The sequence below is a fragment of the Antechinus flavipes genome, chromosome 5 (genome assembly GCF_016432865.1).
Source record: "Antechinus flavipes isolate AdamAnt ecotype Samford, QLD, Australia chromosome 5, AdamAnt_v2, whole genome shotgun sequence".
NCBI classification, from domain to species: domain Eukaryota; kingdom Metazoa; phylum Chordata; class Mammalia; order Dasyuromorphia; family Dasyuridae; genus Antechinus; species Antechinus flavipes.
The window spans coordinates 219,568,075-219,582,811 of NC_067402.1; the positions used below are offsets into that span (position 1 = coordinate 219,568,075).

At 46.8% G+C, this 14,737-nt stretch overlaps 1 protein-coding gene across 1 annotated transcript; it reads right to left on the reverse strand.

Moving 5' to 3' along the window:
• On the reverse strand, positions 1-11,281 carry GDF11 (growth differentiation factor 11). Its single transcript, XM_052001788.1, has 3 exons — positions 10,856-11,281; positions 5,228-5,625; positions 1-4,393 (listed from the first exon to the last, which is right to left on the reverse strand). The coding sequence occupies exons 1-3, from the start codon at positions 11,247-11,249 to the stop codon at positions 4,013-4,015; spliced, it is 1,173 nt and encodes a 390-aa protein (XP_051857748.1). The 5' UTR covers positions 11,250-11,281; the 3' UTR covers positions 1-4,012.
• Positions 11,282-14,737: the final 3,456 nt, after the last annotated feature.

Consider the following 14,737-nt stretch of genomic DNA (forward strand, 5'->3'; position numbering starts at 1 on the left):
TTATTGTCAGCCTATTGTTTTATTGTCTGTAAAATGGGGATAATAGCACCTACCTGACAAGGTTCTTGTGTGATTCAAATGAGATAATATGTATTTTACAAGTCTTAAAACATAAATGATGGCTATTTTTTATAAAATGACAGGTTGGACTTGATCTCCAGGATCCCTTAGAACTTCAAATGTTCTGTGTGTAAGAAGAGGCTCTTGAGTCACATATTTCCATCCCCTATCCCATCCTTACAAACCCTAGAATCCAGCTTGAAAATGTTAGTCCTAAAATGGGTAAATTTCTGTTTTTGAACTCACAGACCACGTTAGGGCAAATGGTTTGGTTGCCTAGCAACCAACAAATTGACCAAATGGCCACATTGGTTTCATTTATGACTTTGGCAAGGCAGAAGTAAAAAAGCTTTAGGGAAAAGGGAGGCAGAGAAAGGGTATGGCTGAAATCATAGAATTTTAGAGCCGGAAAGGACCTTTGAGATGATCTAATTCCACTTCTTAAGAGAATTCTGATCCTCCTAGGGTAATCTTATTTTCCCCCAGGCACATAGAAGATTGTTTTCATCTAACTTGTCCCTGTTACTTTGTATCTTCTTTAACTTCCCTTCCTTTCCTGGGGAATTAATTTATTAGCTTAAAAAAAATTTTTTTTTTGAGGCAGGGAGAGATTGTGTCTTCCATAAGACTCTCTTGTAAACCTTAACTCAGAGCTCCTTCCTGATACTCTTCCTGGTTTCCATAGTATTAAGCCAGTTGAGAGGGCTCCCTTGTAACAACTGTGAATATTATGCAATGGAATAGAGAATGTAATGGGAACACTAAAGGCATCTGATGTCTGAATGTTACTGCTGCTGCTTACTAATGTGTGATCACAATATGTATACAAGTCACATTTAATTTCCAGGAGCCTTTTCTTGTTCTATAAAATCAAGCAACTAGATAGATCATCTTTAAGGTCCCTTCTAGTTCTAAATCCTATGAGTTTGGCTATAGGAGGAGAGCTTAGTGCTAAACTCTTTGACTTTATTATTTTTCTTTCAGGTTCAAGTGCTAGATTGGATCATGTGACCATCCCCAAACTCAAAAAACAAAACAAAACCCCAAAACATTAAAAAAAAAAACCCAAAAAGGGCCAATGGCTATTTCTGTCCTATGTCACTTAATTCAGAAACTGCCCCATGTCTTCATTTCCAGGCATCTTTTGGGAGACTGTCTTGTAAAGAACTCCTCTGTAATTCTTTTAAGGCCTCCTTGTGCCCCTGATGATATCCCATCTCCCTCATTACCCCCAACCTTCTCGGATGACCAGTACAGAAACAAAGTTGTTCACATACACAGTGTGACATATACACAAAAGTAAATAAGTATAATATGTTCAAAGGGGGCACTAGCTTGATCCACATACTTGAAGCAGGGGAACATTCCCTAGCTCCTGTGTCTCTGAGCCCTGTCTTTAATAACCTCTTTGGGGGGGACAGGAAATTGAGACTCAAATAAGTTCATGTCCAAAAGAAAAAGAGCCTTAGATTCCCCCCATGGTCTTTATTTGGTAGGAATGGGGGTGTCTTCTAAGTATCCCCCAAGTTCAAGGCTCTACTTTCCCTTAGAACCTGTATTGGGAGATCAAATGATGCCCCTACTCCTTGTCTGGCCCCTTGGCCTGAGATCAAGTGTTTAATTTTGGAGGAGTCATCTTCTGATTTTGAGCCTCTCTGGTTCTCCCCTCCCTTCCCACCATGATGGTGATGCGTAGTTTTTCTTGGATTGGGGTAGTAAGTATAGTAAAGAACAGGACTGGAGAGAAAAGACTGGAGAACTTGCCAAGATTCGGAGTAAGGTGAAAAGGAACATCACCTCTTCCCCCAAAAGTCTTTTTTCTCCTCCAGGGAATGGGGGAAAGGTTACCAAGGCTCCCATAGTCCCTTCCCCAAGGAAAGATAATCAAGTTCCTTTGGCTCCTGCACCCTCCCCAGGGCAGGCTAGAATTTGGGCCTTCAGAATAAGTTTCCCAACAAAAGTAAATCTGGTGCCTTTGACTTTGGCCCAGGTCTTGTCCCCAGCAAGGCCCTTGGTCATCTACAGGACTAAAGAGGGCCCCAGGAATCCTAAGTGAAAAATGAACCAGTGGAGGCAGTCATATATATAGAATTTCCTCATCTCCTTGTCATTGTCAAGGGACCTGTTTTGTGACTTACTACAATCCATCAGACCTTAAAAACTCCCTGCAGCCCTCAACATCCCTCCATCATCTGGCCTGGCCCCTCCCTTGCTCCCCCAAATATTGAGAGGTATTTCATGTCCGTAAAGTGCCCATGGTAAGTGCTCAGGATTCATCTCTTTGCTTTAGCTGCTTGCTGCTTCTGTTCCACCAAGAAGGGGGAACTGAGGCATGGGGGGGGGGGGAAGGGGAAAAAAGGATAAGTGGGATGGGAATGCAGAGTTAGGGATTGGGAATTGGGAGAGAGGACAGAATGACTTGTTCTTGGAACCCATCTCCCCCTACTCTGCTTTAAAACTAGCCAGTCATGCTCCATCCACACCACATACTTTCTGATGTGTCCACTCCTTTGTTCTACCAGGTATTATTGGTTTTCAAAAAAACCCCACAAAAACTTCCTAATTAGAGTTAACAGACACGTCTTTCATGTCTTCCCCTTCCCTGCTTGCCCTGAGCTTGTGGGACTTGGAATACTTCTCTCTCCATAATTTCTCCTTCCCTTGGTCTGTTAAGCAACCCTCCAATTCCCAGCTCAGGGCAGTTATTTTTATTTAAATTCTTTAGAACCTTCAATGAGAACCATCATTGTCTCCTCCTTGCCTCCCAGTTCCTCAACTAGTATAGATCCTGTTTTCTCTCCCTCAAGAACCCTGGGAACTCAAGGATCTCTAGTTTCAAGCTATGGCCCTTTTACAAACCTGAAAATGGCAAGGGAAAGAGGGATACCACAGGCTCTTTGGTGTTTCTTAGCTAGGGGGGGCATTTATGAACTTTGGCCAGTCACTGCCTTCCAGTTATATCAATGAACAGGAAAAGTGTAAATCTTGGAGTCATCTTTTGTCAACTTGGATATTTTGGGGCTTTGCTTGTTCCCCCTCCCTTCCTTACCTACTATGTTCCCCTTTCTGGGCCTTCCTTGTCTAGCACCACTGGCTCTATAATTAAACTTGAAGGTGAGCTGTGTGGGGAATTCAGACTCCCTCTGCCCTAATTTCCCAAACCTGGATGTTTTTTATACAAGTGCTTGGGTGGGTGGGTATTGGGGTATATAGCAGGGTTCCATGGTTTAAGGAGTAAAATAGGGCACAATTGAAGAAGGGGAGGGGGAATTTCAGAATCTCTATGTAAAGCCAAACACCAGAAATGAAAAGAAAAATCACAATAAATAAATAAATAAAATGTCGAAATCCTTCCCACTTTTTGCCATCCCCAACTTCTACCTCCTTTTCCCCTGTCCACTAAGGGAGGGACGGAGATCTGGGCCTGGGTTTAATACCCTTTTCCTCCTTCATAGGCCATGGTGCATGCATAGGCATGTCTCACATTACACCAAACCAAACTAGGCCCAAAGAAAAAAAAAAGTTGGTATGAGGCTCACTCTCTGTCCCCATTATTTCTCCCTTGGTTTCATCTTTGCCTAGTCTCTCTTCTGCCTCTTTTATCCCTTTGTCCTGCTTACACTCTTCTATCCTTGTCCTTCTGCCTGTCTCTATCTCTGTCTCTACTTCGCTCTCTCCCTCTATTTCTTCTTTCCACACACCCTCACCTGCAAAATCCCAAACACTCCCCAACTTGCCCATTGCCTTTCCCCCCACAAATCCCTCACCCCTCTTGTCTCTATCCCCCTACCTTCCTCTGCTGTATTGCACACTGCTTGGGGTGGGATGGGGAATAGGACATTTTGTTTAAGAGGGGTTGGGGAGGAGCTCTAGGGCCTGGGTTGGGGGGAGGGTCAGGGCTAGGGATCCAGGGAGGGGTTTGTGGGGGAGAGGGGTCCTCTCATCCTCCACCTTAAGAGCAGCCACAGCGATCCACCACCATGCCGGGGATCTTGCCGTAGATAATCTGCTGCTTATCATTAAAATAGAGCATGTTGATGGGGGACATCTTGGTGGGAGTACAACAAGGCCCGGCTGAACCTCGGGGATTAGCCTGCTGCACCAGGTGGGTATGTGGGTACTTCTGCATGAACATATACTCGCATTGGCCAGAACAGTAGTTGGCCTTGTAGCGTTTGGGTGCGATGATCCAGTCCCAGCCGAAGGCCTCAAAGTCCACAGTGAGTGGGTATCGGCAGCACCGGGACTCACTCGAATGCTCATCACAGTCGAGGCCCAGATTCCTCCTGGACCGTTTTGTGTTTTCCAGCACATGAAGCTCCATAAATGGGTGCTGAGAAAGCCGAGAAAAATAATGTCACAATGGGGGACTTCCTAGGGCAGTTCCTGCCTTCTAATCTCTTCAATTTCTATTTTGCCATCAATTCTCAGTGGAATATTGCAACCCCATCCTGGACACCTGAAGAATGAATATGTGCTTACAGGTACCACACCCTCCAGTCTTTTTCTTAGTCCCTAAATAATCATCCTTAACCCCTACTAATAGGAATTAGCAAACCCCCATTAACTAAACCGGTTTTGTTCCTTGAACTCTCCTCTGGCTATCCCTGGCTCCTTCCCTAAATTTACCAGTCAAGTCTTGGGTCTAAACTACTCCAACAGTAATATCAAATCACAGAATATAAAGTAGAACAAGGGAGATCTGAGAGATCATCTTATTTCAATCACTTTCATTTTACAGATGATGGAACTGAAGCCAAAAATAAGGAAAATTTGCCTAAAGATTGGAGTGTAAAACCAGATCTTAATGACCCAAAACTAGCTAACTTTATCCACAAATTTCTTTTTTAATTTGTGCTCAAACCTAAATTCTTTCTAAGCAGCCACTGTGATCCTAAATTTGAAACCCTTCTCCACTAATCATATATGGTTCCTCCCAAAAATCTTTTCTCTAAGTGTTAATATTTTATTTTCTCTGCCCTCATTAACTTTAGCCCCATAATACATCTTTTTTCCAGTGATCCTCTTTTGTGAATTCCTTTCTTTTTTCACTTTTTTCCCCCAGCAACTCCCCCCCCCCATTCTACTCTATTACCCCCTCAAAGTAGGATTTCCTATATAGCCAAACCTTCATTCCCTCCCCCTTCCCCCCACTTGCAGTGCTCACCAGCCCTTCAGCCCCTGGCCCCAGGGAGGTAACAGCCAGGTCAGTGCCACTGGGATCGAAAGCGTTGATCTCAATGCCCCAGTTACTTTGTGGCTGGCGGAACCAACTGTGTAGCACCTGCTTGAAGTCGATGCTCTGCCAGTGGCCTGATCTTGAGTGCAACTCGATCTTGAGGGATCGGATCCGGATGTGGCGCCGCCCCCCACCCCCACTTCCTGCAGTTCCTTCCCCACCAAGGGGCTTGAGGCGAAGGATTTGCAGGTATACGGTGGCAGGGCGGGGTACTGGCCTCAAGTACACCCACAGCTGGGCCTTCAGCACCTTTGTGAACATCACTTTGGGGCTGAAGTGGAAGTGGCAACAATGGGGGCTGCCATCTGTCTGCACGGCAGGGTCCGCTGAAGAGGGGAGGAGGAGAGTACAGAAGCAGTCAGGGATGAGGGGGAGGGAGAGCTTTGGAGCAAGACAAGGGGGTCAGGGGCCTGAAGCAGAGCTCCTGGCCATCCCCCTCCCCCTCCCTCCTCTTCCCTCCCTTCTCCTCTTAGAGATCATGGGCATTTTGATTCTGGCTGAACTCTTATAGCCTTCCTAATTCTTCTTAATCACAGGATTCCTGGAGTGGTCTCTACCTATTCCCTTAACCTTCAGGCGGAATGGTTTCTTTTCTCAGCTGGGGCTCTCACCTCACTTTCAATCTGGAAGCTTTATTTCTTTTTCACTCTTTGACCACTGCTCTCTAACGTGCCCTATATCCTAAAGATCTTTCTTGCTCTTGTTACAACTTGAGGTCATCCCTTTCATTCTGTTCTCATGGGAAATGGAAAACAGGGGCAGTCAAACATTTGTCAAAGCAACTGAGGCTGTGTTTGAGCATTGTGCTAGAGACACACAGAGGTAAGTTCTTTACACAGTAGGATGGGGAGGAAATTTTTTTTTTTTTTTTTAGTGGAGTAGGGGGAGAAGACCTCAGCTTCTCATCCTGTTTAGTGTGTGTGTGTGTGTGTGTGTGTGTGTGTGATATTCCTCAGGTTTATTGTAAGGCTTGAAGTCCTTTATAAAAGGGAAGGAGGGCTGCAGTTCCGTGTGAATAAGCCATTAGTAGTAGCAACATTAAGATTTCACAAAGCACTTTACAAGATACATATATCTATAGATTTTGTTTGATCTATAAAACATTAGAATTCAAACTTTTTGCCTTTGCCAAAATTTGCCAAAAATTTCCCATCCTTATATGCCAAGACTAGTTTCTTGTCTCTATCCCTTATTTCATTGTTTGGAAATGGGGCAGAGCAGATCATCTTCATCTTTCCTTCCTTGCCCACTTAGCAACACCAACATTCATTTTAGGGATTAGGTTCTTAAATAGCTTTCACATCCTTTGCTTACAGAAAGGGCAACCCTTAAAACCAGTTCAGTGCCAGATACTATAATTCCAGACCATTTCCCTCTGGTATCCAAGGGAGATAGGGAACAATTATTCCTATCAGAAGATTAGATCATAATGGATCTATCATTTCATTGGGTTTTGAAAAAGAGTTCCCAGAATAAGAGTGAGGTATCTCTCCTTTGCCTTTTTTAATCCCTAGATTGCCTCCAGATCATATAAGAATCACCATTCCAGAGACAGATAAGGAAATAAGACATAAAAAAAGATCCAGGAGGGTGAATTATGTTTTTATGTGTATATATATGTATGTATGTATATATACACATATATACATATATGTAGAGAGAGAGAGGAACAATTAAATCTCTTCCATCACTTTTGTTGAGTGACTTACTCTTCCTGGTCCAGGAAGTGGGGGGTGTCACGAGAATGGAAAAGAGGTGCATAATTTTGTTACAAATCTCAAGAGTTTTCTGCCTCAGCAACTAGAATTTGCTTATGTGTCTTCCTTAGTAACCAAGACAACATGCTTAATATGATATAAATTCCCCAGAGTGGGGAAATTGGAAGTTGGAGGGGGTGACTAGACTAGAACAAACAAACTTTTCCTTATGCTTCCATAACTTTTCAAGTTAAACAACTCAAATCGAGAGATTGTCAGAAAAGTCCTTGTCAGTGGAAGGAGGGAAAAAAGAGGGGGCACCTGAGCTTAATGGGGGAAAAGAGAAAAGTGACCTTTGATGTACCACCTGAGTGGTACTGTTTGTTAGTCCCCTCCTTAAAGCTGCCAGCAAAGGACACTCAGGTATCTTCCCATAAAAGCACTCTCTTCAAATGTAGCATCTCTGCTTGGGTCCCCTTGAGCTGTCCAACAGTCAGTGAGAGCTGGGAGCCAGGACTAGGTTTTATTTCTCCATGCTTCTGATTCCTTTCATTAGGCAGTCTAGAATAGAACTCCTGACTGCTTGTAGCATTTCCCCTCACCCCTTTATATGTAAGCCTCCCTTCTTTAAGGTGTGCAATTATGGGACTGCAGAACACAGCTCTGGGGAAATAGGGAGGGAAAGAGGGGAGAGAAGAAATGGATAAGGAGAGCTATGAGTGTGAGACAGTGATGATATTGGGGAGACAGCGAAAGGGAGAGATAGGAGAGAGAGTAAGAGAGCTCTGGACTCAGAAATTTTGGCAAAAAGAGCCGCGGTTAAGGTAGAATAAGAAAATCAGAGGAGAAAGAGGCAGTGGTGATAGAAAATGGGAAACAAGGGAAAAGTGGGAAAGGGGAGAGAGAGGCAACCTGAGTTTAGTGGGGGAAAGAATAAAGGGGGAGATAAGGGACAAAGCACAACACATGGGGGGCAGATTGGGGAGCAGCCGGGAGTCCCCGATACACTTACAGCCCTAGGCAGTGGGGAGGGGGCAACATCTGTGTTGCATTGAGCTGTTTGGTAACAGGCAGCAGCGGGTCAGGTTTAGTAGGCGGCGCTGGGGTAGGGGGGGGGCGCGGTCGGCAGCGAGGTCACCGCACTATTTTCAGCTAGAGCCCATCCCCCTTCCTCGCCCCCCCACCCAATGCACGCTGGACAGGGGCCCAGAGGGCCTGGGGGCAGAGGGGGCAGGTTAGAGGTTTGAGGTGGGGGAGGTGAGATCTCACTCTGTTCCTTGCTTGAGAGAATTGACTGGAGGGGTTGAAGCTGGGGGTTGAAGAGGCTATAGTGGGGCTCTAAGGTCGGGCACAGGAGGTTGGGAGAGGTGGGGGCTGGGGTCCAGGGTTGAGTGCCCGGCTGGGGTTGGGGGAGGGGAAGGAAGGGGGGAGGGGAGGTTCTCTGCTGACAAACACCTCCCCTGATTAGCGGAGCACAAGTCTCTTATTAAAGCCGGTCCCTGGGGATTAGACTATAAAAGTCTCTTTTTCCTTTTCCCCTCTCTCTTCCCTCCCTTCTCCACACTCCCCCTCCCTTCTCAAGATCCCTGGCTCGCTCTTAAAGGGGACGTACTATACCCCCCGGTCCACCTCTGGGCCCCTAAGTTCTGTTTTAGGGTGGGATGGGGTTTGCAGGGGCTGAGGGTTGGGGGGAAATGCTTGTTTCATCCTCCCTCTCCCCTTCAAAACTGCTGCCTTCCTTTCTCCGTGGTCTAGTCATTTCTGATCCCCAGTGCCAGGTACCTTAAAACTCCTTTAGTAGGGGATGCCTAAAGAAGTTTTAAACTCCTCCAAAACCAATAACTATACATTCTGAGACCCCTAATTCAGCTGCGAAGGTCGAATTCCTCTGCCAATGCCACAAGGAACAAGGTTTCTAAATTCCTCTGGCTAAATTGCTCTCCTCCTACCCCTCCCCCCCTTTCCTGCCTGGGTCCTCTAACTATCCCTGCGTTTTTTATTCTGGACCCCATTATTCTTATTCCCACTTGAAGCCCCCCTAAAGTCTTGACTCTGAAGAGGATACTGGGTCATTCTGGGAAGTATAGAAAAATTATTATGCTATAGAGGGAAAGGTAAAACTTAGTTAAGGTGAGGCCCTTGGATCATTTAACACTCAGTGCCACCTATTTAATAGGGGGCATTTTTCTATATGCCAGACCCTCCCTCACCCCCAACCCTTTTACAACCATCTGCCTATAAACCAGTCCCCCCTTCTGTTCAGAGGTCATAAAACCAAATAGTCTTGGGGGGGGGAGCCAACTCCCAGGGGACAGGAGGGGGCTGGGCCCCCTGGAGTTTGGGGGGAGACCTGACTGGGGGAGGGGCAGCAGGGATCACATGATCCCCTAGGGATGGGAGGTGGGAGAAGCATTGGCCTGGATTTTCCAGGTCATAAAATTTCAAAGCCACAAGTCTATTAACATGTTCACCTTCCGCTCCCCCAGGCAGCCAAGAACTAGGATGCTGGGTGCTCCCCCACTCCCAATCTCTTGCCATCTTTTCCATCCCTTTTCTGAGATTCTTGAGTCCCTCACTAAATTTCTATATTCTCATGCTCTCCGAAAGTGGGAGGGAGAACATCTTCAGAAGTTTGACCAGGGATATAGACTAGAGATTCCTTCCTTACTCAGCCAATAGTGGATGGGACCTTCGCATTCTCATAGTGCCTGAGGAATTGGCAGGTCAAATCGGATTCAATCCTCATACTAACTTTGGGGGTTGATAGTGAAGAAATCAGGGGAGAGATTCTAGAACTCGGGTGTCCACGGTGGGAGAGAAGCAGATGCCATATGGGTTCTAGAAGATTTTCAAAGGTTTGACTCAGGTGGGCATGCCTAAGTTGAAAATTTGGAGGCACTCTAGAGTCATGATAATATTATGCAGAGGCAGGAGCTGTATTTGGGGCGCCTACCATAGGAATTCAATTTGAAATTAGAACACATTTGAATTTTGAATCCTGACTCTGCTTAACACATGGTATACAAAATAATGCAAATAACTTCAAATTAATTTCTCTACTTCACAGTCACTTGTAAAATTGTGGGGGAGGGAAGAGGAGAGGAATCATATTCTTTCCAACTCGAACTGATTTTTTGAATGTTAGAATTATCTCTCACTACCCCCAGCTCCCCACACTACAGGAGAGGTTGGGTTTAAGGCCAGAGTTTAAAAAGAGGGCTGTTGGCAGGAGAGCTTTGATAAGACCCCTCTGCTATCCTAAGCTAGAAAACTTGATTAAAACGCTCCATCTTTATATATTCTCTTTTCAATTCTCCTGGTGTATACGTGTGTGTATGTGTGTAGGGGTGAGTGGGTGGGGGAACAATATCCAAAAAGCACACTGCTGGGAGGCATCACTATCACTCCCCCACAAACTTGGCCCCAAACTTTCAGGTGCTCCCTCTGTGATTAGTGTGGATCGGAATAGGAGAAAAGGAAGGGAAGTTTAGGGACCCAGGGGTCCTAGCCAGAGCGGAGTGGGAGGGATGGCGTCCCTATACTTCTTGGGGTCCCTCGCTGACCCTACCCCTGGCTTCGATTCGAGGGCAGGGATATCATCTGAGGGCTTGAGTTGATGATGGCTTTTGAACCATTTGGAAGGCAAATTTGGGACACACAGTTCAAGTTGCTATCTTCCTCAGTCAGGGGACCCAGGTGTCAGGTTGGAGGGACTTCTTGTCCGGGCAGCGGCGTAACTCGACTACCTTAGGTCCGCTTCCCTTCGATCCTCCCTCCCTCCCTCCCATCCCACACTTAGTTCTCCTTTCTAAAAATCTCCGGGTATGGAGACCCAAGGCGCCGGGCCGAGATCACTTACTTTCCTGGGCCATGCTGATTACGGTCTCGGTGGTGGCGTGGTACTCGTCCTCCTCCAGGAAGTCCTCGGGCTGCAGCGCGTCGCCTTGGAAGTCGTGTAGGTCCAGTATCTCCTGCAGGGGGGGCGCCTTGGGCAGGAGCTGCTTCACCACCTCGCGGCTGATGTTGGGCGCTTCCTTCAGCCTCAGTTTGCTCAGGATCTGCGACTTGATGCTCTCCAGCCTCAGCTCCTTGCTGTGCTGGCGCCACACGCACACCGGGCAACCCTCCGGCTCCTCGGACGCCTGGGTCCCGCGCTCCCCGCCGGCCGCCGGGCCCTCGGCCGCCTCCCCCCGGGGCCGCAGCTCCAGGGCGAGGAGCAGGAGGCAGAAGAGCACTGGGGCCGCGGGCACCATGCTTGGAGGGGAGGGAGGGAGGGCTGGGGGGGGCGGGGACGCCTGAGTCCCGTGGGGGGAGGGAGGGAGGGAGGAGGGGGTCGGGGCTGCGCGGGACTGGGGGGCTGCCCGGGCCGGGGGGGGCCGGGGGGTGGGGGGGGCCCGGGGGCGGCGGGCGCGGCGGGCGGGCGGGCGGGCGGCAGGGGCGGGAGGCTGGGGGGGCCGGAGCCCGGGCCTGGCCCTTTATAGCCCCGGCCCCCGTGTCGTCAGCGGCCGCGATTGGCTGCGGAGCCAACAAAAGAGGCAGCGCTGTCATCCTAGGCTAGAGAGGGAGCCCAGAGAGACTTAGATAGAGACGGTAGAGACAGAGACTCCTCGGGGAGAGGCAGAGACAGTTGGAAGAGCCGGGGACAGAGAGAGCAGAGAGTGAGAATGGGGAGACCCAAAGAGCAGGAGCCGCAGGCCAGAGACGGGAGAGACACCTGTGGGGGAGAGTGCAGAGACAGAACCTCCAAGGCAGGAATCGGGAGACACAGGGACAGAGACTAGGAAGACAAACTCATGAGAAAGAATCAGACATGGTGGGAGACACATGGCTAGGGAGCAAGAGACCTCAAAGCCGGGAGAGATCAGAGGCTTGGACAGACGGTTCAGGAGAGCCGCAATAAGGGCTAAAGCTTTCTTAGAAGTACAGAAGTACAGAAAGAGAGAGAAAGATGGGGGAGAGACAAAGACAGAAACAGAAACAGACCCAGAGACTTAGGGAGCTAAGCAGATACCAGGAGACGGGCGGGCAGCCTGAGAAGAAAGACCTTTGAGTTTCCATATCGGGGATAGGGTCCCAGAAACCTAAGCAGGGAACCCAAGGGGAAAGAAGATGAAGAAAGAACGAACAGAGAAGTACAGGGCAAAGGGAACTAGCCAGAAGAGAGGGACAAAGATGGAGTGCTTTTGGAAGTAGGAGGGGAAAAGAGGAGGGAGGCAGAATCTGAAGTGGACAGGGACAGGAACTAAGTGACACACTTCGATGAGGTTTGGGGGTGATGGTGAAGAGAAGCTCAGAGAAAGGAAGGATAAGATGGGAAAGAATGCTAAAACAAGTGTATGGGACACAGAGAGGCAGGGAACATTTGTCAGGAGGACTCCGACTACTTGGGAGGAGATCAGGGTCTTGGCAGAAGTGACACTGAAGGAGAGGGGTTGAGATTCCCCCATTAAGTGGAAAGGGAGGCAGAGATAATTGGAGAAAGAGAAGTAAAGACTAATGGGTAGAACAGGAGGCAGACAGTGATTGGGTCCAGAGGCAGAATCAATGCAGTGGGGGAAAAAGCTGGTTCTAGAATCTGAGGACCCTAGTTCAAATTCCCATTCTAACACTACCACGTGTGAACTTGGGCAAGGAACTCCACTTCCCTGAGTCTCAGTTTCTTTATCTGTAAAATGAAGGGGTTTGATTGAACTTCAAAGGTCCATTTCAACTCAAGTCTTAAAACCCCATGTTTCCTAGAGAAATACTTGAAGGAATTAAGAAGCATCGAAGAAACCATGAGTTGGAATGAAGACATTTAAAACTTAAATGATTACTTAGAAGGTTGAAAGCCAACCTTTTAACAGAGCTTTTGAGCCCAGAAGTATGCATTTATTGAAATGGTTAAAACAAAGTGGCAGTATATTGAAGTGTGTCTCCAGTCTGGAGAAGGTGCTAAATGTGAAGATTCTGGTTCCTAATCCCATCTCTACTTTCCGGTTTGAGTTGCCCCCTTTTCTAGGATCCCAGTTTTCTCCAGATTCTTTATTTTGTAATCTCTGAAGCTCTGGTGCATTCCCTCTGAAGTCCTTAGTTTTCAATTGTAAAGTCTTTGCCAGAGTGATTGTATTGTTCCCTCTCTAGGATCAGAATTGAACAAAGTTGTGGTTTTGGATGATTCCTTCAAAGACCAGCTTGGGGGTGGGTGGGATGGGTGGAGAGGTGAGATATATTTAAAAAAAAAAAAGTGTCCAAGAAAAGTAAAAAGGATGAAGTGGGAAGTAGATATTCAATTTGAAAAACATTAAGAACCTACTCTATGCAGGGCTTTGGGATACACATATACACAATACACATATATATGTACATAGGAGATCTATATATAGATAAAGGTGTGAATATGTGTGAATATATACATTATGTATACATATTTGTGTGCATATAGGTGTATGTATACATATATGTGTGTGTATCTTTCTTTTTTCTTTTTAACCAGACTTGTACTTTCATTGGTTTAAGGATTCCACTGAGAATCTAAAAAAAAAAAAAAAAAATCCTTTGAGTTGTAAAGATTAAAAAAAAGATATAGTTCTTTACTCAAGGAATTTATAATCTATATTTGATGTATTCTTAGTATTCTTGAAAAAGAGCTGCAAGGATGGAGATTAGAGGGAGAATCGTTTTGGTAGGAGAAAGGGGATTGGGCATTGGGTTACAGAAACTTTGAAGGGGGTGAACAGGGAAGAGAGGGAGCAGTTCTGGAAGAGAAGGACCCATCACTGGCTCCCTCTTTCACTTTAGACCAATCAGAACATGGGAGGGAAATAGCAGATTCTCATAAAGCAGTATTCCAGCTGCTTCCAGTTAAAACTAGAGATCAAGTTAAACTAGCCTTCGTGGCTAGTTTGAGTACGTGGATGTGGAGTCCAGAGCTATGGAGAAAACAGTAAGAAAGCATGGGTACTCTCTGCTTCTTAGAGGCTCCAGTTTTTACCACCTGGAGTACTCTTCTCTCCTTCCCCCCCACCCTACTCCATTCCACCCCATCCCACCCCCATTTTCTCCCCCCCACACTTTGACTAGAAGCATGATCGCTTCAACCTCTAGCTACAGCCCAATCATCAGACAATTCTGCCCTCTGGTGGAGAGATCCAAAACTGCATCTTTTTGGGGGAGTAATAAGGAAGCCAAATATGCTCATATGTGTCTTAGAAATCCCAGTCGAAGAATGGGAAGGATAAGCAATGGCAAGGCCATGTCAAAGATGAAGTAGGTAACACAGCTAATTGAACTCCCATATTTTACAAAATGGGAAACTGAGGCTCGGAGAGGTCAAGGGACTTGCCTGAAATCATTACATAGCCTTTATGTCAGTGTCAAGGCTAAGTTCCTAGGGTAGCTCTTTCCATTTGAACAACTTCTTGTTTCTTTTCCTGTCATTTAGCGTTTACTCTTATGTTCAATAGTTCTGAACTACAGATCCCTTTTTTCTCATATCCCTTCCCTGCTTTTCATTCAAACTCTGTGGTGTGCAGGTGGAATGGCTAAACTGCTGAGATCTCCACTCAGACACTTTTAGGGTCATCTGGTGCTTAGCCACATGTTGACCCCAAACCTGGAGAAGAGGACATCACTTGGAGTTTAGGAGGCAAAGGATGAGAGAGTGCAGAACACCTGGATTCCTCTTTTCCCCACTCGGAAATACTCCTCCACAGATTTGAGACTCCGCCCCCTTTATTGGTTTCCTAGGCAATTTTCCTCT